Raw genomic sequence first — 26,051 nt, 5'->3', positions numbered from 1 at the left:
GCAACAGCTAATGAGCATTTGCTTGTTTAGTTTTAGCTGGTTTAGTAGATGCATGTTGTAATAAATAGAAGAACTCCTGTCATGTATCTAGTTTTTGGCATTACCGTTGTTTGTTTTATCTTTCGATTCTGTAAATGATCCAAAATTACAGTGTTTTGGAAATAATTGAGTTTCAATACTAGATACATGAAAGATGAAATCACATCGAATAGGAATAGTTGCAGTAGTTTTTATTGCAGTAATGATGGGTTTAAATACTGCTCTTTCTACCACAGTTTTCTTCATCTTCCTATTAGCAAGGTTTTTATAATATATACCAAATGTTCATTCAGTCTCATAATCCAACACTTACAACCCTTGATGAATTTACAGTTTTTTCGTTGGTTTTTTTAATGAGACCCAATCAATAGTTTCTACAGACTTGTTGGATGTCTTCAACATTCAATGTACAACAGCATCACAAAGCTTGCTTAAAATGGTAGTATAACAGTCAATAAAAAAGACAGAATGAAATTATTAAATTTTACTAATAATTATTGATTGATTCATTTTAGTCAACTAAACAGTCAGCTGGAGATAATAAAACAAGTGTGGATAAAAGACTTTCTGGCTCAAGTATAATTGATGATGCTGTGCAAGATGTGTTCCAATACATCATACGAGACTATGTTGAAAACTGGTACAGTTTAGTAACAAAAGAAACAGAGTTCCTGTTTGAATCAAAACATTTTTTGCAAAAAATAGCAATCAATGCATCCAATAGGTATCAAAGTATTTCATTTGACACAATTACTTGTTTTGTTATATTTTTCTTCACATAGATGCAAAGAAGTTGATTGGCTTCCTTTTCTTACTACAAGATTTTTCGACAGTGTGATTGCTCACATACGTACATATCGCGAGGCAAAAAACAGATTAAACCAAAAGACTAGTAATGAGGATTCTGCAAAAGGCATGAATCAAAATCTTGTCGCTACTTTTTTTGAACTTGAAAGATCTGGTACCAAAAAAAATTCAAGAAAAAGAATTTCAATGGATCCTTCTTATGAAAAAGGTTGACGATATTGATTAATAATGAATTGGCTTTTTAATTAATTTTTTTTTCATATTTAAAGAGTGCTTAAAAATCCTTTCTGATTTCTTACTTCAACTACTTGGAAAGGAAGAATTAAACTGTCGCCCACTGAACTTGCTCTCTTCCCAGATACTAGCAGGTGAAATTATCATTCCACTGTTCGACCTGCTTTCAGATCCGGACTACATTAATCAAACTGTGATTTGGCTGGTACGATTTTATTACTGAAATTCTTAGTTTCCTTTTGTAATCAGTTTTACCCTTATAGTGTAAAAATTGTCAAATAACAAGTGATTCTTTCCTGTCCGTGATACGCTGCACGGAAAATTTTTCAGAATTAGATGCGTCCCAACAACTACTGACCAAAGAAATTGCGATAATGGTTAAATATTATATATTTTGTACTTAACTAGAAACTCAACTTATTTAAATTATAATAATGTACGTCCAGAGGTCACACGATTTTGGAGGAGAAGACGATATCTTCATTAAAAGAAAACTAAGTAGTTTATTGTTTGTTAATCGACTAATAGGAAACCATATTCGTGAATTAAATGAAGGAAGTGAGCACAATGCCATCGGTATTTTTTAAATTTAGTTTAATAATACTGGCCTGCGCATTTTTTAAAATACTTGTTTATCATTTCAGGTTATCATACACAGTCCTATTGGAAAGAGTATCTCACCAGCCATGATGGAAATGCCGTATATCAACTTCCATTAGACTTCATCCTGAAAAATAGTGTAGCACTTTCTTACCTGTTGGATTTTATGACTGTTCTTAAATCACAAGCATATATTTTCTTTCTTCTAAATGTGGAAGGTGATTTGTTCATTTGCATTTTCTGAACCTAAAAACCGCAAAACTACTAATTACATTTAATTATCCGCAAAACTATTAATTACATTTATCTTTTGATTGATTATCCATACAGGGTGGAAAATTGGTGCTAACCAACAGATTTCTCAGTTGCAGCTTGAAGGATTTCTTGTTAAAACCGAATACAATCATTTTAAACAGCGTTACAATATCTCGGAGCAAAATTCACCTGGACAAATTTTAATGAGTTTGCAGGAATCTGCAATGAGCATTTTTTCCCAGTATTTCGCTGATAATGTATTGTTACTACAGTTTTTCGACTTTAAAAATTTTTCCTTAATTTTACTGCAATATCTTCCGTTTTTTTTTTCGTTTTTTTTTTTAAATTTAGGTTTCTACTCGTCTGCAAATTGACGACGTCGTTGTTCGACGATTGCTCTACAACCTAAAAAATGAAGCTCCTGTTGACACCTGGTTTGACGAAGCTAAGTCAGCTATAATTTGCAAAATAGAAGTAATTGTTTTCTTATTATTATTTACGCTCAAATGGGTTCATTTTGAATTTGAATTAACTTTAGAAAGATGAACGGTTTATGCCTTCTTTCCGGAAAAGTATCGGATACATTAGAATGTTGGCTGAACTTGATATGTTGAAAGAGGCATCAAAAAGTGACGATGAAGATTTACGATCGCTCGACGATCAAAATACATATGAATCAAATTCCTCTGGTTTGTTAGTCGATTTGGAGGGAAAAGAAAAATATCGAAGTGATATTGCTGCATGCACGAATGACGAGTCTACAAGTGTTGATTACACTTTGAGCGCATCGATTTGTCAAAAAGGTATTAAGCAATACTAGTTTCATTTAGTAATTAAGTTCAAGTAGCTATTTAGTTTCCCTTTCTTTTTTTTTATTTTAGGAGTCGTTAAAGATGGTATATCTTCGCACGCAGTATATTCTGTTACTGTCGTAAAGTCATTAGGATCTAAAGAAATTGATTCTTGGGTTGTGTATCGGCGATACTCCGATTTTCACGATTTTCATATTAGACTAGAAGAGCGAGTAAGTAATTGAACTGTCCGTGTAGGTTGAATCCGCTTGATTCTTATTTCTGATTATTCATGATGATGGATGCAGTTTAGAGTAATGAAAGAATTTTCATTTCCGGCCAAACGGGCATTCAACAACATGGATAAATTATTTTTGGAGCGGAGGCAGTATTTGCTTAATGAGTATCTGAGTAAGTTGTTGAAGCCGGAGTTCCTAAGAACAAATCCTGGCATAAAGGATTTTCTACTTCAGTTCTTTGATCGCGGTTCCTACGAACACAGCAAGGGAATGATATCTCGCAAGGTATGTTTTACATTTATTTGAAGAAAAAAAAATGTATTGCATCAAGATTTTAATTATATAGGTGGATAGTCTGATGAACCCTTTGGTAAGTTCTATGAGAACTGTAACGAAAGTGGTTCGATCTGAGTCGTCAAGCCTAAGGGAGAGCAGCAATAGTGAAGAAAATTTAGATAGTATGCAAACCTCATCAGGAATTCCATTATATGTGAGTTTTTTTAGTACTTATAACATGAATAAAACGTTTTTAACTTTCACCTTTTAAAGGGAGATGACCAGTTACCTTTAAGAATACTTTTAATCCTGATGGATGAGATTTTCGATTTGCAAACCCGTAACCAGTGGTTGAGAAAAAGAGTGTTTTACGTGCTCCGCGAAATTTTGCGAGCGATGTTTGGAGACGTTTTCAATCAGAAGATCGTAGATTATGTGGTCACTGCTACGTCTCCAGAACAAGTTGCGGAGTTAATTCAAGTGATCAAGTAGGTGTGACAAAATTGAATTTTTTACTTCTCTTATTAGTACTTAAACCATTATAGAAATTCGTGTTGGCCAAACGGAGTACCCGCTATGCCTCGCCCATCCCGGGATGAGGCCACTAAAATGCGAACTCGGGTCGCTGCTAAAATGTCTCTTTTATCCCTGTTTTCAGGTATGAGAATTCCATCTATTTATTGCGCATAGTAATTAACTTGCTTTTAATTGTTCATCAAGATGAAATCAAACACCTCATAGGCAGTGAAACTACGCGAGAAGGTGTTCTACGTATATTTGAGCTACTTCAGAATCCTATTCTGAATCGAAGATTACTTTTCGTAATTTTTGAAGGAGTGATTGATGTCCTCTTTCCTGAAAGTAACATAGATGAACTGTTTGAGAAATTGTATGTGGAAACCTCCCATTAGAATGTTCAGATAATTTCCATTTATTAGTTTATTACTCTTTGGCGTCTTAGTTTCCCTCTTCCTCTAATCAGTCATTTTCGTAAATAACGTCATACACTTTCATATACCTCAACATAAATAACTTTAAATAAAAGGTATTAATCATATGATCGTGTACTGTTGTGGCAATAATTAGTTCTAATTTGTATTAAAAATTTGTTTAAATGAAGGCGGAAACCAACTTATATCACGATCGCGCATAGAATTTAATTGAAATAGCTGAAAAATGTTCCAAAAGCATACGACCTGCCCCTAGCGGTAAGGTCAAACATAGTTTTCTCGAATCTCAATTCCTTTCAGCCTTATGACGATCATCGCGGTCTTTACTTCGTACCCTGTGGTAGATCCTTGGAACTTGGAGCAATCGGAACATTGAACAGACGACGTAAAACATTACATTGATTCAAGGCAGGACTGGGCAAAACTCCAGGTCGTTGTATTCGGTATCATTTGTTACGTGTTTTGGGGTTTCTACTGAACCATTATATTATTAATTATAAATCTTAGGTAACTGGCATAAAGGGCTGTCATAATTGTTGGTTGAGATCACCATAGAGCTAAATCTAAGGATGTTGATTCTAGGAACTACCTCGAGTGTTAAACTAATTTCTAAGGTAATCAAACCCTTATCAAGCTAATCTTAATACACATATAAAACACAATTCTTGTGATTCATTTATCATCTATTAAATTTTTATAATATTTTTTTCAATTTAGATTTTCAGAAGCTTCAATGGTTCGCTTCAGAAAGAATATGGGAGAAGACTTTTGTCGTCATTTTACACAACAGATCCTATTAACAAGAATGAAAAGACTTTTGATAAAATTTTGATCGCAAATAGAGGAGAAATAGCATGTAGAGTAATTAAAACAGCCAAATTAATGGGCATTAAAACTGTTGCAGTACACTCAACAGTCGATTCAAGTGCAGTTGAGTACTAATTTAAAAATGTTTACCTCTGTGTATTTCTTTATTGTGAAGGCTACCTTTTGTTTATAGCTACATGTTAAAATGGCTGATGAAGCTGTATGTATTGGACCACCAGCTACTAGAGAATCATATCTAAACATGGACAAGATTCTGAGTGTAATCAAACAGACTGGATCTCAAGCTGTTCACCCAGGATATGGTTTTCTATCAGAAAATGCTGAATTTGTGACAATCCTGGTAATTATTGATTGTATAGTTTTTTTTTTCTTTCAATGAAAGTATTTTTATATTAGGAAAGAGAAGGTGTTGCTTTTATTGGTCCATCAGCACATGCTATTTCAGGAATGGGAGACAAAATCGAGTCGAAAAAAGTTGCAAAAGAAGCCGGAGTCCATGTAATCCCAGGTAAATTTTTTTTATGGGATGGCTAGGTTATCATAACTCCAACCTCGGTGTTTTCTTTAGGTTTCGATGGTGTGGTTGTAGATGAAGATCACTGCATTCAAATTGCGCGAGACATTGGTTATCCTGTTATGATAAAGGCATCCGCTGGAGGTGGAGGAAAGGGTATGCGGATAGCATGGAATGATGCCGAAGCTAGGTGAAATAAATCTAGTAAAACACGCAATATTTTTCCTGTGAAATTATACTCTTTTGTCTCTACAGGGAAGGATTTCGCTTATCCAAACAAGAGGCAGCCAGGTAAGATACGCTTCTCAGTAATTGTTGGCATACAAAAAGTAATTCTTTTCTAATATCTAACTTTTTCACAGCTCATTTGGTGATGATCGAATGCTTGTTGAGAAATTTGTTGATAATCCCAGACACATTGAAATTCAAGTAAGTTCTTCTTTCTTTGTAACGAAAATATTTAGCGTTTGTAAGTTTCGGGAAATTTGTTTATAGAAACGTGGTTCAATGTTGTTTCTGAATAGAGAATTGTGTATGGGGTAAATTCCGCTAGACGTTGCGATGGGAAAATGGGACGAACAAGGAATTCGCAATATTCTTTGTTATTTTTCTATAAATTCTTTGATCTCTCAAAATCGCCATTCAGAAATAGAATACTTAATACCTCAAGCTTGTAGTGGTTCAGCAATTAGCACTAGAAATGTAACTGTACCTTTTTTCTTGTCAAGATACAAGTCTAGTACCGTGTTGTAGAATTTGGCAAGTTGCGCTATTAGTTACCCGTTTCGGACTTTAGTGTACTTTAACAGCGTACCAATAATACCCAAATATTTTCTATTTACGCAAATTAGATTCTTGGAGATAAACAAGGAAATGTTATTTATCTAAATGAAAGAGAATGTAGCATACAGCGACGTAATCAGAAAGTCATTGAAGAAGCTCCTAGGTAATAAGGAAAACAAATAATTATTTAAAATCTTATCATATTGATTAAGGAAATATATATCCCATGTTATAGTACCTTTATAGACCCTGCCACGCGTATGGCGATGGGGCAACAAGCCGTTACATTGGCCAAGAAAATCGGATATTGCTCTGCTGGAACTGTGGAGTTTTTAGTTGATTCTAAGAAAAATTTTTATTTCCTCGAAATGAATACTCGATTGCAAGTAGAGCACCCTATTACAGAAATGATTACTGGTGTTGATCTTGTACACCAAATGATTCGTGTTGCCAAAGGTATGTGATTTGTGTCTGCCTTTGAAAAAAAATCTAAAAATTTTCTAATTCATAAAGGTTATCCTCTCAATCTTAAACAATCGGATGTTCCATTGAGGGGTTGGGCCATTGAATGCCGAGTATACGCGGAGGATCCTTTCAAAAACTTCGGAATGCCCTCAATTGGACGCTTGCATCAATATATTGAACCAACCTTTATCCCAAATGTTCGCTGTGACAGTGGAATTGAAGAGGGCAGCGAAATTAGTATTTACTATGATCCAATGATTTGCAAGCTTGCTTGTCATGGCCTTACACGACAAGAAGCACTAAACACTTCTGTCGAAGCTCTTGATTCGTATGTCATTCGAGGTATTTAGAATTCCTTCAGTTCATAATGTTTTATTTGGATTATGTAATTGGTTGCCTGTCCAATTTCAACGTCCGATTAAGTCAAGTTATTTTCAATTTCATCGTCTCATTTTGGCATTTAGGTGTCACTCACAACATTCCATTATTGCGAGACATCCTAACTGAACGCCGTTTTGTTGAAGGTGATATCAATACCAAATATCTTCCAGAGGTAAGAATCAGCTCCCTCTAAAATCTTTCTTATTCTTAAAAATAGGAAAGAAATTAAGTACATAATATCAATAGCATGCTATATTTTACCCAGCTTATAATAATTTTGAAAATAACTTTTTGTTTCTGCCGTCGACTGTAAATTGCAGGTATACCCTAATGGGTTTCTAGGAAAACAGCTTACATCATTGGAGAAAGAGCATTTAATAAGCATAGCTGGATGTTTATGGGCTACAAATGAATTGCGATCACAAACTTTTTCTAATGAAAAAAATATTAACATCATGCTCAATAATAATGTTCAAGAATGGGTTTTATCAATTGACGTCGGGGGAAACAAAACTGCTTGTCAAATAAAACTGGATGAAGACGGCCACTTCAAGGTATGTTTTAACGATTTCTTTTCCACAGGAGCAGAAGTTTATTAACGATTGTGAATCTTTTCTTTTATAGAGCTCTATTGAAGGAAAGTCTTACCGTATACCGAACGCCTTTAATTTAGCTTCCCCCGTTATTAAAGCGACAGTTGACGACGAAACTCATATAATTCAACTCATCTCTAAAAATGCAAATGGGAATTTCCGCATTAGGTAATTTGCAACTATTGAGTTTATATTTGAATGTTTTTACAAGGCGTTTTCCTTTATTTAAGGTACAAGGGCACACCATTTACAGTCAATATTTTGACCAAGAAGTCAGAGAATTACAAAGCTCATATGCTTGAAAAGCCAAAGGTATGTAATTTGCTAGATTTACCAAATATTTCTACACAAAATGTTTTGTATTTATTTCAATTATATCGTTTTTTTTTTTTGCAACGCATAATAGGTTGATGTGAGCAAAGTTGTTCTTTCGCCAATGCCTGGAGTAGTAAAAAGTGTGAATGTCAAAGCTGGCGATAGTGTTAGTGAAGGCCAAGAAGTTTTGGTTATCGGTACGTAATTAATTTTAATCTATTTATGAATTTTTGTTTTGATAATTAAGTCTTAAACATTGTATTGATGTTATGTTTTGTTTTAACAGAGGCCATGAAAATGCAAAACAAGTTGACTGCTACAGCCACGGGGACAGTAAAATCAGTAAATTGTCGTTCAGGAGACACTGTAGAAGAAGGAGCGGTTCTAGTAGAACTTGAATAAATGTTACGCGCTTGCAATTAAGCCAAGTATCATTTGGGGTGAATTGAAAATTGAGTGTACATGTTAAATACAACTATATTAGAAGGCGGCATCTAAATTGCTTTTTATCATCGTGAATATTTCCCAGCGCTTGTAATCACAAAATTCGTTCGGCTTTTGCAGTTCTACTCATTGTTAATAATTTCACAATAAAATTATTAACAAGTGCTTTAGATCGGCATACTGCGATTCCTTGGATGTACAGCTCTCATGACTATAATTTCAAGGAATACCCGAGTTGCAGTCTACGGTTTAGAAAACATTTTTTTTTAATCAATGGGATAGATAGGACTCCCTCCCCTACGTAGTCATTCGGCATTTTAATAATTTCTTGCCCTTTGAATATATTCCTTTTTTAGACTTCCAAAGAATCCAAACCATTTATAAGGGGATGGTAAAAATGTAGTGGGATATATGCCCGAAGTCTGAACTGCATGCGAGACATCTTTCGTGGCAAAACTTTTTGGACCGTCGTAGCACGCCATCTTGCGTAGTAATAGATTTCACTACAGAAAAAAACTGCTTTTGTTGACGATTTCCCGATAAGGATACCACGATCCACTAATGCACTTAATGAAAAGTTTTTTTTTTAAAGAAATGTATATTTAAGCTAAATATCTTGATTAGTTTGCCTAGCTCGAACTGGTTTTCAGAATTCAGACCCAGAAATGAAACGGAGTCTGCTGTCTGCTCTAACTCAATTCGCTCGCTCTCTCATTATTTTTAAAACGCGGGGAAATAGGAAATACTCTAAATTAATTGCCAAACTATTATAACGTACATATAAAATTAATTGCGAGCAGAATGCCAACGACGCTAGAATGTAAAATTAGAAGTTGAAATACCTGTCCTTAGATGGCAGAACAAACCCTTCGCAAAATTTCGGTAACGGCCGACGGGCAGTTTTCATTTACCGTCGGTTGTATTTCTTACAAAGAAAAATTTGCCGGTCATCAATTCCAGAGTCCCGTTGAGCTCTCGTCGAATTCTACACGTGGTCAGTGCAGTGAAGATTTGTTCTCCATTCGTCGAAGTTAGTAATTAAAAGTTTATTTCGAATCCTATTTCAAATCATTCATCAATTAATCTAGAATCTGTGAATAGCAATCTCCATTTCATTTTGGTTACCTTTTGTCCTTTTCATGCCATGAAAGAATTGCTTGATTTGTCATACTTTGGCTGTAGTTACCGCGGCCTACTTTATATGTATTCGTTAAACAAATCAATTTATTATATAGTGTTCTTGTATTACATTATCAAAATCAAGTTTTTAGAATTCTTGTAGACAGCATTCAGTTAATGACAGTTCATTGAAATTCCATTAGGTTTATTCCACTAAAATGCCTTCTGATTCTAAAAAAAAGAGAGATGCCAAGAGAAAAGATGGAGGAAAACCCAATGCTTCAAATGGAACCAGTGCATCCACGTCCAAAAATTCCAAGGGTGGTAGCAATGAACTCACTGTTGAAGGTAATATACTCAGGTGTACCAAAATTATTGTCTAAAGCAAATTCCCTACATTGTAAACTGTTAGCGGTTTCATCAACCATTTTCACTCAATCGTAAATGTTCAGATTCAAAGACTTGTCAAAATCATTGTGCAATATTGCTCAATTAAATTTTTTTTTTTTCAACAGAAACCCTGTGTAAAAAATTAGAAGAAGATGCCAGAATTGCTGCTGAAGCAAGAGCAGTTACTGGAGTTTTGGGGTATTAAAAATTTTACATTACTGTATGAAAGAAAATAAGTGATTATTAATTAATTTTTGTTTGAATTTTTAGGGTTCATCCTAAGAGCCGGGACATTAAGATAGATAATTTATCAATAACTTTCTACGGATTTGAGTTGTTGCAAGATACAACATTAGAATTGAATTGTGGACGTCGTTACGGTCTTATAGGTTTAAATGGTAGTGGCAAATCGGCACTTTTAGCAACATTAGGGAATCGAGAAGTTCCAATTCCGGATCACATAGATATTTACCACTTAACTCGTGAAATACCGGCTTCGGATAAAACGGCACTTCAGTGTGTAGTGGAAGTTGACGAAGAGCGAACAAAATTGGAACACCTTGCGGAACAATTAGCTAATTGCGGAGATGATGCTTCTCAAGATCAATTGATGGATATTTACGAACGTCTAGACGAAATGAGTTCTGACACGGCCGAGACTCGAGCCGCCTGTATCTTGAATGGGTTGGGCTTCACTAAAGAAATGCAGCAGAAAAAATCGAAGGATTTCTCCGGTGGATGGCGAATGCGAATTGCGTTGGCTCGTACATTGTATGTGAAGCCACATTTGCTTCTTTTAGACGAACCTACAAATCATTTGGACTTGGATGCTTGCGTGTGGCTTGAAGAAGAGTTAAAAAACTATAAGCATATTTTAGTAATAGTTTCTCATTCACAAGATTTCATGAACGGCGTCTGCACGAATGTAACTATTTTTTTTTTCTAAAATAGCATTCATAATTTTTAATTTAATTAATTTATTTTTTTACAGATAATTCATTTGACTCAAAATAAACTAAAGAACTACTCAGGAAACTACGACACTTTTGTCAGAACAAGGTCTGAACTTCAAGAAAATCAGATGAAGCAATATAAATGGGAACAAGACCAGATGGCTCATATGAAAGTAAGGACTTTTTTTAAGTTTTAGTTCTCGACTCTTATTAACTTGTCTCATTCACAGGACTACATTGCTCGTTTTGGTCATGGTAGTGCTAAGCTTGCCCGTCAAGCTCAAAGCAAGGAAAAAACCTTGGCTAAAATGGTAGCTGGTGGGTTAACTGAAAAGGTGGTTGATGACAAAACTGTATCGTTTCATTTCCCATCTTGCGGCCCGATTCCACCTCCAGTTATCATGGTACAAAATGTTAGTTTTCGCTACAGTGATACCACACCTTGGATTTACCGTAATTTAGAGTTCGGAATTGATCTTGACACTCGTCTCGCACTGGTAACCTAGATTCTTTCATTTTCATGTTTTTGAACAGTACCTTAATCGTTTTTAATTCTAAAGGTTGGCCCGAATGGTGCGGGAAAGTCTACTCTTCTAAAGATTATTTTTGGAGATTTGGTGCCTACTGAAGGAATGGTCCGAACCAATAGCCATCTTAAAATTGCACGCTATCATCAGCATCTCCACGAAATGTTGGATTTGGATTTATCTCCTTTGGAGTACATGATGAAATGTTTTCCTGAAGTGAAGGAGAAAGAAGAAATGAGAAGAATCGTCGGTCGGTATGGTTTGACCGGAAAGCAGCAAGTTTGCCCTATTCGCCAACTCAGTGATGGACAACGTTGCCGAGTAGTGTTTGCTTGGCTGGCCTGGCAAGTTCCCCATCTGCTGCTTCTTGACGAACCTACTAATCATTTGGACATGGAGACCATCGATGCGCTAGCTGATGCAGTTAAGGATTTCGAAGGTGGACTTGTTCTCGTTTCTCACGACTTCCGACTGATTAACCAAGTCGCTAAAGAAATTTGGATTTGCGAACATGGAACTGTTACTAAATGGAAAAGTGACATTTTGTCGTACAAGGAACATCTTAGGCGTAAAGTTTTGAATGCTAATGCGGCAAACGCCAAACTAGGAAAATAAATGTAATTTCATCGAAATTTGTTTTCGACAATTGGTTGAATAAACTCAAGTCCAATTTTAACGTTTAAAGCGTTTGTTGGCATATTGGACTAACTACGTTTTTTCTAGATTTTTCTTTTTGAAGAAGTTCAGTTTTTTTTAAATCGTTTAAATTAAAAAATTACAACTCCACACCAATCGTCATTCCATAATCAAAGTGATTCTTTTCGCATTAAAACGTTGTTCAGCTTAAATGTTAAAATCATGTATTATGGAATTGATTATTTATTGAACAAAAACGATGTCCGATTATCCGAAAAGGATTGTATGTATTGCAGAGATTTCCGTATCAACTATTAATAGGTTAACACGCTGTCATTGCGTCTTTCCAATTATATTGTTCACTTGTGATGCCCTTCCTTTGAATATTAGGTTCAGGTTTGGGATTCAAGAAAACATTATGCGTCCGAAGGGAGGGGATATTGCAAAATTTGAAGTAATTAAACTTCATTTGCTACAGAGAGGACTGCATATAGCCAAAATTTATGTGAAATATTTACACTTCAGACAGAAGAGTAATTTAGATCTAAACCCTTTGCAAGGATGATTTTGCTGGTGTTTTTTTTTGTGTATGGTCTACAAGTCAGAACAACACTGAACGACTTAGGCTCTTGTACAAACAAAAGGGATTCTGAGGAAATCAACAAATTTTGCCAGCCATCATGGCCACGTCGAAAGTAATCCAGATTTACGGTGGATTTCATTTTGCTTTGGAATGGGAAACGAATTGAATTTGTTAACAGGCATTGTATGGAGTGATTATATTAGGAAATTTGTATGGTGGCCTGAACGGGAGGAAAATAATACAAATCAGGAATGGAGAAGCGTTCTGTTCAAATAACAACAGACATGTGCGAAAATGCGTGAATGCTTCTAGTGCCAGAGTGACTAGCTTAACATTTTTCAGTGGGGGGAAGGGGGGGGGGATTATCTAGGCAATAATGATAAAAATGTAAATTTAAATAAGGAAAAGGGCGGATAGTTCTGGAATAGGTCACAACTTCGCTAAAGTTCTGTTTCAAGCTAGCTTTGAAGTCTAGCCGACTTAGCTATGACGAAAAAGACAAAGTACACCAAAGGGGGTGGGGGATAGGGCAAAAGAAAAAAAGATTGGAGTACCACGTGGAGCAGTCAAACTACCATTCTACGACGTAGATATGCTGCTGGAAACCGACTGAAACTTGACTACGCGAGATCTCACAGTCTCGGCTTTGTCTAAATGAACAAGAGGGGACTTGATCAGCATAGGCGACGATTTTGCAGTTGAGACTGGGCCTTTGAGCAACCGGGTCCGAACTTCGGGTACCTTCACCGCTGGCCGGATCGGCAGTGATAAAGACAGTGTGTGTAAGGATTTGGAGAGCTCGGGCGCAGTACTCGGAGGTGAGGTATTAAAACGCTCCAAAGCCCGTGCGCGACTCCCAACGCAGACTCTCTCCCACGGTCGGCTGGACTCTGGACCGTTTGTAGCTTGGTCACGTTCGCAGTCTTGACGAAAGAGATGGTTAGGAAGGCCGACACATGTGCCGGCGGTAGCGGGAAGGAAACGCTCCCATGTCCGACGCCACAAGCGTTCAGCCGCCAGAGATGTATCCGAATACCGGCGCATGGCGGGTTGGGTCCATTCTGATGGAGTGTCATCCAGAGATATAATGCTAGATCGGTCGCTCGACGAATCAGCCGAAGAGATTTCGCTGACTCCGTCGCTCCCGTAACCTAAGTCGCTAGTTCGATCGCAAGAGGTTTCTCTTCGGTTGGCTGGGGCTCGAAAGCGATATGGCAGCGAATTCCCTCGTCGACTAACGGTGTAACTAGTAAAAGTAGAGTCCTCAGACACTGCGCAAAGTTTCGGTTTGTTGGCATCTGTCCGTGCGGGAAGAACGACTAGCTTTGGAGAGGCCGATGACAAAGGCACTAAGTTAGCAGAAGAATCAGCTCCGGTGACGGGGGCCGTTGGACAATCGACAACCGTTTCGTCCAGCGTATCCTGGAACACACTGCCCACGTCCGTTTGATCGTCTCCAAGATCCTCATCATCAGGGACGATAGTGCTGTTGCAGGAAAGCGTGGAAGAGTCTTCGCAATTTTGAAGAAACGACGGAATTTTATCGATGGACGAGCCGACACGTAACCAGGGATGATCGAGGCATCGTTGGGCAGTCAGGCGAGAACTAAAAGAAGAAAAAGATTATGTTAATAAATCGCATATATACTATTAAACTAACTAAATATGTCCACAACAAAAATCTGTCTCTAAAACCAAAAATGTTAAAGGTAGATCTTGATTCATGACCACTTTCCAGTTAAGTTTTCTTTATTTTAAAAAAGATGTCTAGCCTACTACTTTCCTCTTATGGATCGATTTTAAATTTTGACATTCTTGCATTAAAACTATGTTTTCTAGTTTGTTCAATTGGACAAAAGGATGAGAATAATTAACCAAAAGAAATAAAAATGACTCTAAATTTGGCTAGGATAACAAATTTCTTTAGGTTTTTTCTCATCTAATTATGTTTCATGTTCAAAATGTAATAATTTACCTAGGGTCCTGAGTGAGAAGGCTGGAAATGAATTGAATAGCAGTTGCAGAAACATTCTGGAACAGATCATTGGGAAATTCCAATTGGCAGCGGGTGATATTACAGAAAGTTTCTTGCTTGGTTTCTCCTCCAAAAGGTGTACAACCAGTAAGCAATACATACGCCAGAACACCAACGGACCTGTAGGATTTTGAAATTGTTAAACAGATATTGTAGGATACTTCAAAATATCTCCGCAAAAAATTCATTTTCAAATATAATTTAACATCTTTCATTCAAAATCAAAATCTCCAACCGATACTTAGATTTATTTTATTAATTGGCTTACCACATGTCTGTTGCTAGACTGATAGGTTCGTAGTTCAATATTTCAGGTGCTGTAGAAAATTTAACTATTAGCACAAAACCCAACAAATGAAACATGGACAATATTATACTGACCAACATAATCGGGAGTTCCTAAAATCTCACGAACATCTGCTCCACGAGCAATATGTCTGGCGATACCAAAGTCGCACAGTTTTATATCACAATCAGGGAATGGCCCCGTGAGCAGCAAATTCTGAGGCTGCAAAGAAATGTTTAGTATTCAGTTATGCACGTAAAAGATGATTGGAGATAAATTCATGATACCTTTAAATCCAAATGTGCTATATCAAATTGATGTAAGAAGGACAAACCGCCCAAAACTTGGCGTAGGAATCGAACAACATCCTCTTCTTCCGGAATTTCATCGCGATCGAGCACGCTTTGCAGTTCTCCCCCTTTGGCTCTATAACCGGATGTAATAAAAACATGTATTAGACTACTACTTTCGTAACTTAAAGCTCCTCATTGACTTACAATTGTAAAATGAGAATAGTTTCTCCGGGCGTATCGTACACTTGTTCCAGCCGAACAATGTGTGGACATGAGCGGCACAAGTCCAAAGTTGCCGCTTCGTGCAACGATTCAGGTGTAAGTCCGCCACCTCGACGTCTTTTTCGAATGACTTTGGCAGCAAACTCTTCACCCGTTATGGTATTCCGACATCGTTTAACAGCAGCAAATTTACCCCTATATCATAAAAAGAAAAAGAAACAAAAAGATATCATAAAAATTATAATTATAATTAACAAAGCAAATTTTAATTAATTGAACATGGGAATCGAAATTGAAAATTCAATCATTTATTAAGGAAATAATTTTAAAAAATTAAATTCCTCAAATTCAAGAGAATTTGAATAAAGATTTTAAAAAATGTTTCCGTCAAAAAACAAACAAACATCGAAACAGGTATTTTCATACCGGAATTCTAAATTTTTTTAAATCACGACAGAAAAGAACATGGGGCTTGTTATTCAAGCTAAGTTAGCATTTCTTGCACGCTTGCTAGCTGATAACGACTTACAAGGCTAACAAAGAGAATCCAAGATTTTAGCCAAGATGCCTTTTTTTCTTTTTCGCTCAACATTTTTTTGCACTTGTTTGTCTCACAGAAGGAAATCCGTAAAATAAGTATACTTTTGCGAGAGATTAGAATCCTAATTTAAATTTTACGAAAAGAAATCAAGGTCCCTGGCTATCTCCGACTTAAAATTTATTAAGGACGAATAGAAACGCTGTATAGAAAACTTGAGAGATGATAAAACTAACCTAGACACGTAATCTGTCTACGCAGTGTTATGACGCCTTACGTCTGCTACCTCTGATAATGGATACAGCAATTGTATTGCCCATAACCCTTCAGGGACATCTTTCCTTGCATGTTTTCAAAATGTAACCTTGATTATACCATTTTTAGTTCGATTATTGGGGGATGCAAGAAGTATGATGCATACAGATTTATGTAAAGAAAAAACAAAACTTGCAAAACCATCCTGACAGGAAGGGAAACGAGAAAGAAAAGGGAGACCACAGTCTTACCAATCTGGTCAGTTACAGAGAACGTATCTTTTTCGTGACTCGCAAACGCAAGGGTGGATAAACTGATCTGACATTTCTAATCGGCTTCACAAGACCGACCAAAAAAAAAACACAAATTACGGATGTTTTTATGTTTTCGTAGCTTGTGCCTTTTAAGTACAAGCTGTATTAGATTTAACATGACCGAAAGACTAGACAGTTGGACATTGTGTCGTTATTTTTTTTCTTTTTTTTTTTCAAGGTACGGCGAAAGGAGAAAAAATCCTCAGTAGGAAAAACGCAAGAAGCAACCTTCGCATAACCAAAACCAAAAAATTTGGAAGCGAAAAAAGAAAAAAAACTTCCAACTCTTTGGCGCCCCTGTTCCCAAGGCGGATGACGACTGCGTGAAGTCCGCGCACACTCACTGAATGTTAATAAGACAAACATCAGGGCTGCTGCTGCTGCTGCTGCCACATATGGTGTCAACCATTTAAGGGCGAACAAGGTCGACTACTCTAAATACACGCGCCAATGGCCAAAAAAGGACTCGAGCCATGAAACGAAATAGGAAAGGAAAATGAAAAAACAAGAAACCCAAAAACTAAGAAACAAAACACAAAACAAGAAGAACCAACGTCTCGGCAGCGCAGACAACAATAACTACTGCAAGTCGGCTTTGCATGACTCACGTTTTCATTGCGTTAATTGGCATTGGCAAGATTTCTTGGACCAATTAATTAACATTACACCTTCGGTTCCCATTAATAGCTACGAATACCATCAAACAAGAGGCGTAAGGTTCTTGCCGGTAAAGTAAAAATCCCCTAAAATTGTCAGGTGATGAGCCAAGATTTTGGGTGGGTATTGTACGTATAGGAAATCAAATATAGGTTGGGCGATAATGAAAACCACTCGTACAAAACAGTACATTGAAGGATTGAGCAATTGCAGAAGGACAACGTATGCATTGCTCACATAAGTTACATTAACAAAAGAGTGTGGTTGTGGTGCGATGTACGTATTTGATAACACACGTCAGATTTGTAATAAATGGTAAACCAAGATCCGTCGAAAGCGGTTCAAAGGAGAACAGACTGCATTATCAGTATGACGTATCTAGACTAGGCAGCAAGATTGTTCGTTAGCAACCTTTACACGAGTCTCTCATTTCCTTTAAAGCAAACAGTTACAATCAATTCACTGGGATTTTCATGTTCGCTAAGTTTCTCAAGCTTTAATTAAGAAGCCGAGATAGCGACGAGTTGTTTGTCGGTTAGAAAGGAAACTTCACACTATAATTTGAAAGCAACTATATCAAATAGAGCGACATTGCAGGTGTGATGTTTGGATGAACAGGAGAGAGCAGATCCTGCAAAACACTCAAATCATAGATAACAAACCCCGAATGTCAAGGCTAATAAAGTTCAATTAGTATAATAATCTACCTGCTAGCAAAAAAAAAGATTAAGCGCAATACACTGTGATCAAGGTGCTAGATGGCAATTAAGCAGGGAGTGTCGGCTATATTATTTGATCAAACGTTTTGCTGTTCTGAAATGAACTTTTGTCTTTAGAAAATAAACTCTGGCCTACAACAGCAACTATGAAGGGAACTTCTTTTTCCAATACCGGTGTTTGAAACTGGTCAAAGAAGGCATCAACTTGCATTGCTCAAGCCATTCTAAAAGGCAATGAAGACCATAGTTAACTCTCTCTGACCAGTGACTAACCGCTCCTTAATTGATTTGAAAACTAGACAATTTTGGAAGACTTCGACTTCCATTTTGGTCAATAGTCGCTTCCTGTTGCCAGATCAACGACTGGCGAATCGATCAAGATTCTTCCAGTACAACACACTATCTGGGGGCACTCGAGAGGGTTCCAAAAAGAAAAAAAGGAATGTTACTCCGTCTGCATTTTGGGCGACCGTTGGAGCAAAAGCGGCGCACCCACTGCCCTGGAGGAATTGAACAACGAACAACAAAATGTCAAAAACGGGGGGAGGGGGAGACATCAAGAAACCGGATATCTCTCCTTTCATATAAAACGAAATGGCTGTCTGGCAAACGAAGACAGGTTAAAATCATGGGTGAAAACTTGTAAAGATTCCAACAAATGCTGTATAGTCTAAGCATGGGAAAACTTGAAGCATTTTATCGTCCCGTCTCTCATATCATTTATAGGCAAACAAAGTTCACACAAATAATGTGGCAACATTACGTAATCCACCGTTAAAAATGAAATCCTAGTCAGATCAGAGAAGCTAATGAAAAAGATTACAATTTAACAAACTAGTGTTAAAATTGCGACTATTTTCAGTATTTTGAGCCGGTTTGGCATAGAACGAATGACCGAAATTATGATTTTTCCATGTTGAGAAAAACGAGTGTAAGAAGGAAATTTGATGAACGAATAAAGAAAGTACACGTGACCATATCAGCTGCAGACAATTTCAACTGCAAAGAATCGTCAAACGTCCTTGGACAAGGTTGAGTTGGCTTGGACGATGACAAACCAAATGTTGCCTAGTTTAACAAAGAAACCTGATAACGAAAGAACGAAGGAGAATATAAAGAGAAAGACAGAAAAGTGAAGAGGAAAAAAGAAAAAGAACTGGGGGGGGGGGGGGGGCCTCACTAACCGACCGAAGTGCCACAATAGCCAATCAGCTGTCAGCAAGGACGGAATCGGCGTGCACAGATGTGCCGCTCCACTTCACGCATTAAGGCTCGCTAGCTTTGTTTTTTCGATGGGGAATCGGTGACGGGTTACCAAATCGGTAGATCCTGCTCATCGTGTCGCCAAAGGGACATTGGAATGTCCACTGTGTTTTCCACTTGGCCAAGACTACATGGCCAAACTAGACACAGCAATGAAGACGGAAAGGTAGAGGGGAATCGAGATACACTCGAGACTTGACTATATTAGGAAACTGAAAACGTTCAAATGCGCAGATGATACACGTTTGACTTGGTCGAGCCACTCTTATTCCCATTCTCAACATTTGGCTAGCGAGTCCCCTCCCACAAGCTACTATCGCCAAAAAAAGACAAAAAACAAATCAAGGAATGATGATTCAAACTAAAATGTTACGGGGACAAATCTACATTTAAATCAACACCACACAAATGTAATTGCTAGACATTCATGATGAGTTGGCAGTTCCACAACATAACGAATTGAACAACTAGAAAAACTATGACGGAAGGACTAGAAATAAAATTTTAGTTAGTCACTCTTGCATTCCAATGCATTTATCGATTTCATTTTGTTTAAGAAATTGCAGACAAGAAACTGGAAGAGGAGTTGCATTACGACTCAAACGAGATATGAAGCTTTGGGCTGTTGTAAGATGTCTGACCCAAATAAAAGTTTTCCTGAATCTCTAGTCACACCCTTACAGCTGCGTATAGACGGCAACTCAATCATGTTTCTCCAGTTATAATAAGAAGAGAATCATAATTTTCGGTCAAGCTCCACAGCAATTTCAGAAATCTATTCCACTTTCTATTTTTAAAAACACCAGCCAAAATCTATAACATTATTTCTTAATTCTCAAGATATAAATAACAGATTCCCTGTTCAATACTGGAGTCTAGACAACAAATTTCCCATGCTCAACGTATTTGATAAAAATTCACCAGACCAAGAAATACAATATCTAATGAAACTCTATTCATAACAATACTGATTTCTTAAGCAAGCACAAGGTGTTGAGTAAAAAAAAAGCTATCTTCCCACAATTAAGTGCAGCTAGTGTAACAGAAAGTTGCTTCTATGACGACTAACCATATGAGCCAATACACTTTCCCATTCACCCCTAGCCTACTAAGAAAGAAAAATGTCTCCGTAAAAACTTGGTTCGTGTACAATCTTGTATTTTCGCCAACACGACGAAATAAGACTGACCGCTGGTTGACATCATTCGTCTTTCATAGTTTCAAATAAAAAACAAATTGACTAGAAAAAGGAAACTATTCGAAATTTACACAAGACGCTCTACAGACATTTTTAAGGCGACGTTAAGAAATATTTTACACAGTAAACACGAGACGTGGCCGACATACCAGGGCCAAGAAAAAGCCTAAAATATCGATTTCACTCTCGAGCAAAGTTCTTGAATAAAACAGGGTCATAAAATGGTGAATCGTTTAACAAAAATTCAATAGCTGACATTTTCTTTGTTGCTTTATTATGTCTTCCTGGAACACTAACGAGTGTCAGAAAAAATGATTTTAAAAGGCTACCTAATTATTTCTCTGACATCTTCCCAATTTATTTTCTTATCACGAAAGTGAACTGCGAATAAAAATGGAGGATTACGAACGAAAGGTTATCTGATACTGATCGCCAAAGGATGTGGGTTTTCAAACGATTGATTTCAACACTTGTGTCAACAATAATTTGTATTGTTTTTATTTTTTTGGTAACGTACGAGTTTTCGACCGTTGCGCATTAAACAAGCGGAACAAACCTGACGGGTGAGATTTTTATCATGGACGCACTTGTGCAATATGTAAACAACACACTATCTCATTGGTCAAAGATCCATTCACTTTGCCACTTTCCACCAACGTTCACGCAACTTTCCCAGTCAAGTGTTTCAAAATACGTACGTTGCATAAACTAGCCAGCGTGAAAGTTGCTGAAGCTAGCAGCATCAAAACTCTAACGAGCAACTGTATACGGGATTTGAGGTCGCATGTCACACTAACTTTAGTTTAAAAAAATGCAAAAATTCACTGGGATCCCCAGCAGCATTATTTGCCTCAACTTCTCACACATCAAAATAAAACACAAAGTTTACAAACAGCCAACATGGTTTACCTGGCAAAAGGATGACTTTCCACTGTGTACAGTTGATGGAGTGGCTCTTTCGCTACCAACACTTCAGCTCTAGATGGACATAATGTCAACAATCCAGGCATCGAGCTTATGGTTAAAGATGGTATTAATGCTTGCAGTTCTTCCAATGCCATATCTTCAACGGATCCACTTTGGACTTCACTTCCACCCACCATTTTGTTTTTATTGTATTTTACTTTTCAATTCTCCAAGTGAGAAAAAATAAACTGGCACAAACAGGCTTGGTGGCTCCCAACACTTGTTTCACTGTTTCTTCTACTCGCACTTGGAAAATAACTCTTGATTAGGATTTCAAGCACTTAGAATTTTTGAAGCATTAGATCACAGTAATGAAACTGATGTTCAACAACCAATCTAGTGAAAAACAGTTTTTATTGATCCGAAAGTTGAGCTGTAGATCAAGTGGGCCATGCTTCGTAATCCGTATGGAATTCGGGAAAAAACAACAGTTTCTTAAGCCATAAATTTCGAAGCAAAAATCCACATGAGTTTGTATTTCAAATTCAGAATCGCCTGAATTTCTCAGATTAAAAAAATCACCGAAACTTTCAATAAAACCGTTCAGATTGCAACTCGAGAGTGGTCTGCTCTCCGTTGGTAGCAGTGCAAGCGTCGTTCCTCTAGCGGGCTCAGTCTCAAGCTCCGCCCTTTACAGCCCCACAGTCTTACGCCAAATAAGGTATTAAAATGCCGCTTTTTGCCGGTTTGACCGAATATATACACGGGTATTGTTGGAATCAAGGAGAACGAAAGCGCAATTTTCAACTTGATTCGAATATCGATAATTTGAATTTCTATATATGGATGGCTGGATGCATAGGCTTGATTTCAGACCCAAGGATTTTTGAATTCATACCAAAAAATTGTAAAAATAAATATTATCTCTTGAGAATTCAAAGTTCCAAATACCTTTAAATGAAAAATAATAACAATTAATCATTCTGCACCTCGCACATTATTCGCACACATTTTCTTGAACTGGGAACATCTTAACTCAAAGAATAAATCAGAAAATGAAAAAAGAAAAATAACATGGAAGAATCTGCAAATATGGTCGGTGTGTTGCCATTTCCTTCGTTTTAGGAAAAGTGAGCAAACCAGCAACCAGCATTTGTATGGCCCCCAAGTCTATGTATGGCTATTGCAGTGTATTCTTCCCATAAAAGGAACTCGAGTCGCCGACGACTGACGTACTTGCAAGTCGACTGCAAAGGGCAAAAGTCGTTTCTAAGTAACACCCATTTGGCCTCGAAGAATTACAAAAAGTCGCTTTTAAGGTTGCGCCACACAACTGCAAATATATATATGGAGAGACTCGATATGGCGTTAGACGAGCGTCTGCACAGCTCTCTGAATGCTATGACTATTTTCAAAGTGCTAATGTTACATCCACGTCAAATCAGGCTGCAAGACCATAAAGCGGTACGACCCTCTGTGTGTTCTGTCGAAATGCAATCATCCGCCACCACCCTCAAGCCGTCAAAGGCAATCTTTCATTCTTCCCTGCGTGACCCGCGTTGCCATTTTATAATTCTTACCACCCCGGGGGTGCGTCTTTATTCTCACTCGGATCGAAGTAGTTTTTTTCTTTTGTTTTTTGACCAAATTTGATGTTGTATTAGACGGGTCGACCGGTCGAGTTAGCGAATTCGCTGCCGGAAATGTTAGCTGAATATATCTCTTGTTTCATTCCCAAACTCGTTCCTTTTATTGTAACATGTTGCATATGATGCCAAAAATTATTCAAACAATTATTAGATGCGCGAAAACACTTTTAAACCTATTAAAACTAATTTGAGCACTCGCCAATAGTATTTGATTACTCTAAGTCTCTAACATTAGATTAACCGAAATTAAGACAACAGATTTTAGTGGCTTTAGAGAATCGCGCATTTGTTATTTTTCATTTATAAGTTTCATTCTAATATTCATCTGTGGATATGGTTAAGGGGGAAAAAGTGCTGTGTTCGAAAAAGACGTCATCTTACGAAGAAACCACAACTTGGCAGCACCGTAAAACACCAAACTCTGATAATTTGATAACTTACTGAAACAAAAATCTCGTTGGTAACTGGTTGTTGTACAGATCACGTGATCAAATGACTCGATGATTACAAAACGGACGCACCCTTCGTGTGCTTCGTGACTACAGCGGCAATACAAATCTAAAAACTGAGAGAGCCCTCTACCGTACTCATCCAGTAGTACGAATAGTAGGTAGCGCATCTAAATTGATTGCGTTCAACGATGCGTGCGTGAATTGCGCTACTCTAAGCCAAAAAGCATGTGACATCACAGGGTTAGAAGAGAAAAGTCTGGTCATCAGTATAGGGGAAGAGATCACAAAAGGGATTACATACATCGAGAAAGTTACCTACATGGCAGAACGGTACTTCAAAGCTCAAAGTCAGCGTCTGGAACAAATGAAAATACTGTGACGAAATTGTTGCGCAATCCAAGCTTTTATGTTTTCCATTTGAAAATAGCGTGAAGATATGTACACAACTGTTATTTGGTTTCATGACTGAATCTCTTTACTGCATTTAAAATGCTTGTACAGCTACCTAAAATTTGAACAAGAAAAACCGCCAAGTTCCGAGTTCCTAGAAATAGACATTGGCGGATGATGAATATCAATGCTCGTCAGCAAGTGCAGTTAAAGAAATTTTCTTTATTTATTTCATTGCGAACACTCTTTGAGACAACAATACCATGGGTGAATCAAGTCCAATGCTTTCAGGGATAAGTGAATACAAACATTAAGGAGTAATTACAAATTTTCAGGATTTATTCCAAAACTTATTTGGAACATTGGTCTTCAATCCTTTTCCCTTGGCAAGCTTCTTACCTTTGTCACCTAACATTTCATTGCGCGTTTCACCAGTAAGAGATATATCATCGCTTTCCTGGATCTGTCAAGTTTCAAGCATTCAGATTTAGTTTTAAGAATTCAAAATAATTGTAGTGCTAGATATACTTGGGATTTCAAGGTTTTTTTAATATTCAAAACTTCCTCCTCGATAGCGACACGATGCTTGATATGCTTTTCCTTTTCACAATTTGCATTCATGACTTGGGTTTCAACGGCTCCGAGAATTGCATCACATGCTTCACACCAATCGTTCAAAGTTTGAATGATTCGGCCAATGTCTTTGACTTGAGCATCTCGACCAATTGCAAAATCAACTTCCAAACGACCGTTACGCTGGTCTAATTTCCCATGAATAACGTCTGAAAGAATAATTGTTGATGATAAAATCAATATGTATTAATTAATAATTTTGGTGGCAAACCTCCATAGATGGCTTCAATGACAAGATCTTCAAGTTCTCTGAGATTCTTCATATCAAGTTGCTGGACCAACACTTCATATGGAATGCACTAAAATTGAAACAACAATTAATTTAAAAAACTACAATACCTGTGAACTTTAACTTAAGCTGCCATTGATGACTGCATGCAACAATTATAACAATACTCACTTTGTTGGTTTCAGATAGTGTCACAATTGTTAAGTGTCTCAGTTTCTGCTGCTGAAATGGAGTTAGTTCGGGCAATGAACTACTGTTTTCAAGATATTGTCTGTATGTTCCAAAGGCAAATAATTTCAGCAAATTGTAGTAAGGTTGAAATTGATCAGTTTGAAGCTAGAAAAACATACAGAAAAATGAGAAAGTTTCGTCAATTAAACAATTAAACAGAAAAAATTTACCTCTGTAATATTGGGCATGTCGAGTAGTTCACCAAAAACATAAACACCAGGAGCTTCTAAAGCCTGCTTTACTAATTCAACAGCTGCAGCCCCTTTAGCCGACTTTGCTAACAGTACAAACTGTTCAAGGGGGTTGAAACTGGTAGGTTTAGTGTCAGTCGTCATATTCGGCACCACAATTTTCGCATAAATGACTATTGAACCAGAAATGAGACAGTTATCCTTAAATTTGATGAAAAATCTGATTAAATTTAAGCCGTATTTACCAAAAAATCTTCTTTAATAACCTACTACAACGTCTGATAGCATAGCCAAGGTATATCGTATAGAAAAATGAGATTCACTGTAGTCTGTAAGCAGTCCGCGCAACTTTTTCGGAGCTTCTAAAATATGGTTGCGCGGAAACAGAAACAATAGACAAGTTCCGAATGCTGAGTTGCACAACCGCTAAATTAGGATCGTGCGCCAACGGGTCCTTTTAACGTTGTGGGGATAGTAGAAAGCGGGTTTTTTATTATTTAAGCATAGAATTACTTATCTAATCTTAGAAATGTTCAGGATTATCGTTGTTTAGAACATTCTGCTTTTTATAGAGTAATTTGAAATGTATAATTCAGCTTAGTTTACCCATTAAAATTAAAGAAAGTCCAAGCCTGGGATGCTGTTTAGTCTTTTCTTGTGTTTTTTTACAGATCTGCTGACAAGTGACAAGCTCAAACACACAAGAAAAGACTAAACAGCATCCCAGGCTTGGACTTTCTTTAATTTTAATGGGTAAACTAAGCTGAATTATACATTTCAAATTACTCTATAAAAAGCAGAATGTTCTAAACAACGATAATCCTGAACATTTCTAAGATAAGATAAGTAATTCTATGCTTAAATAATA

The 26,051-nt window shown here is 37.0% G+C and overlaps 5 protein-coding genes and 1 long non-coding RNA gene across 7 annotated transcripts in view; 4 read left to right on the top strand and 2 right to left on the bottom strand.

Annotated features, from left to right (window-relative positions):
- LOC124329250 overlaps nt 1–26,051 on the top strand; it is a 409,843-nt gene that overhangs the window by 57,041 nt on the left and 326,751 nt on the right. The window lies entirely within an intron of this gene.
- On the top strand, nt 56–4,264 carry LOC124329014 (sorting nexin-13-like). Its single transcript, XM_046787921.1, has 17 exons — nt 56–300; nt 373–478; nt 555–763; nt 822–1,054; nt 1,116–1,285; nt 1,344–1,457; nt 1,527–1,656; nt 1,725–1,898; nt 2,011–2,192; nt 2,287–2,409; nt 2,474–2,738; nt 2,817–2,959; nt 3,035–3,250; nt 3,312–3,455; nt 3,515–3,729; nt 3,787–3,899; nt 3,962–4,264. Exons 1-17 carry the CDS (start codon nt 194–196, stop codon nt 4,150–4,152), a joined length of 2,835 nt encoding a protein of 944 aa, XP_046643877.1. The 5' UTR covers nt 56–193; the 3' UTR covers nt 4,153–4,264.
- LOC124329046 (propionyl-CoA carboxylase alpha chain, mitochondrial-like) lies at nt 4,537–8,561 on the top strand. The gene is made up of 17 exons (XM_046787986.1): nt 4,537–4,634; nt 4,699–4,805; nt 4,909–5,121; nt 5,192–5,359; nt 5,416–5,527; nt 5,588–5,723; nt 5,789–5,824; nt 5,896–5,962; nt 6,385–6,479; nt 6,552–6,772; nt 6,830–7,123; nt 7,246–7,334; nt 7,483–7,716; nt 7,787–7,923; nt 7,986–8,067; nt 8,162–8,267; nt 8,357–8,561. The coding sequence occupies exons 2-17, from the start codon at nt 4,761–4,763 to the stop codon at nt 8,470–8,472; spliced, it is 2,151 nt and encodes a 716-aa protein (XP_046643942.1). The 5' UTR covers nt 4,537–4,634; nt 4,699–4,760; the 3' UTR covers nt 8,473–8,561.
- Nucleotides 9,408–12,211, top strand: LOC124329059 (ATP-binding cassette sub-family F member 2-like). Of its 2 annotated transcripts, none has more exons than XM_046788012.1 (7): nt 9,408–9,544; nt 9,837–9,981; nt 10,149–10,221; nt 10,294–10,948; nt 11,015–11,149; nt 11,207–11,473; nt 11,537–12,211. In XM_046788012.1, the coding sequence occupies exons 2-7, from the start codon at nt 9,852–9,854 to the stop codon at nt 12,116–12,118; spliced, it is 1,842 nt and encodes a 613-aa protein (XP_046643968.1). In that variant the 5' UTR covers nt 9,408–9,544; nt 9,837–9,851; the 3' UTR covers nt 12,119–12,211. The 2 variants fall into 2 exon arrangements, with proteins under 2 accessions (XP_046643968.1, XP_046643969.1); XM_046788013.1 differs by having other exon boundaries at nt 9,456–9,544; nt 9,818–9,981.
- On the bottom strand, nt 12,402–22,099 carry LOC124329054 (serine/threonine-protein kinase 17B-like). The gene is made up of 7 exons (XM_046788002.1): nt 21,412–22,099; nt 15,541–15,753; nt 15,331–15,469; nt 15,139–15,265; nt 15,026–15,074; nt 14,698–14,877; nt 12,402–14,328 (listed from the first exon to the last, which is right to left on the bottom strand). The coding sequence occupies exons 1-7, from the start codon at nt 21,603–21,605 to the stop codon at nt 13,302–13,304; spliced, it is 1,929 nt and encodes a 642-aa protein (XP_046643958.1). The 5' UTR covers nt 21,606–22,099; the 3' UTR covers nt 12,402–13,301.
- On the bottom strand, nt 24,102–25,579 carry LOC124329185 (COP9 signalosome complex subunit 7b-like). The gene is made up of 6 exons (XM_046788236.1): nt 25,429–25,579; nt 25,163–25,356; nt 24,933–25,097; nt 24,744–24,831; nt 24,428–24,681; nt 24,102–24,362 (listed from the first exon to the last, which is right to left on the bottom strand). The coding sequence occupies exons 2-6, from the start codon at nt 25,325–25,327 to the stop codon at nt 24,231–24,233; spliced, it is 804 nt and encodes a 267-aa protein (XP_046644192.1). The 5' UTR covers nt 25,328–25,356; nt 25,429–25,579; the 3' UTR covers nt 24,102–24,230.

Source organism: Daphnia pulicaria, chromosome 3 (assembly GCF_021234035.1).
Source record: "Daphnia pulicaria isolate SC F1-1A chromosome 3, SC_F0-13Bv2, whole genome shotgun sequence".
Classification (NCBI taxonomy): Eukaryota; Metazoa; Arthropoda; class Branchiopoda; order Diplostraca; family Daphniidae; genus Daphnia; species Daphnia pulicaria.
Note: the sequence above shows the minus strand (reverse complement) of the source record. Positions and strands in the feature narration are given on the sequence as shown.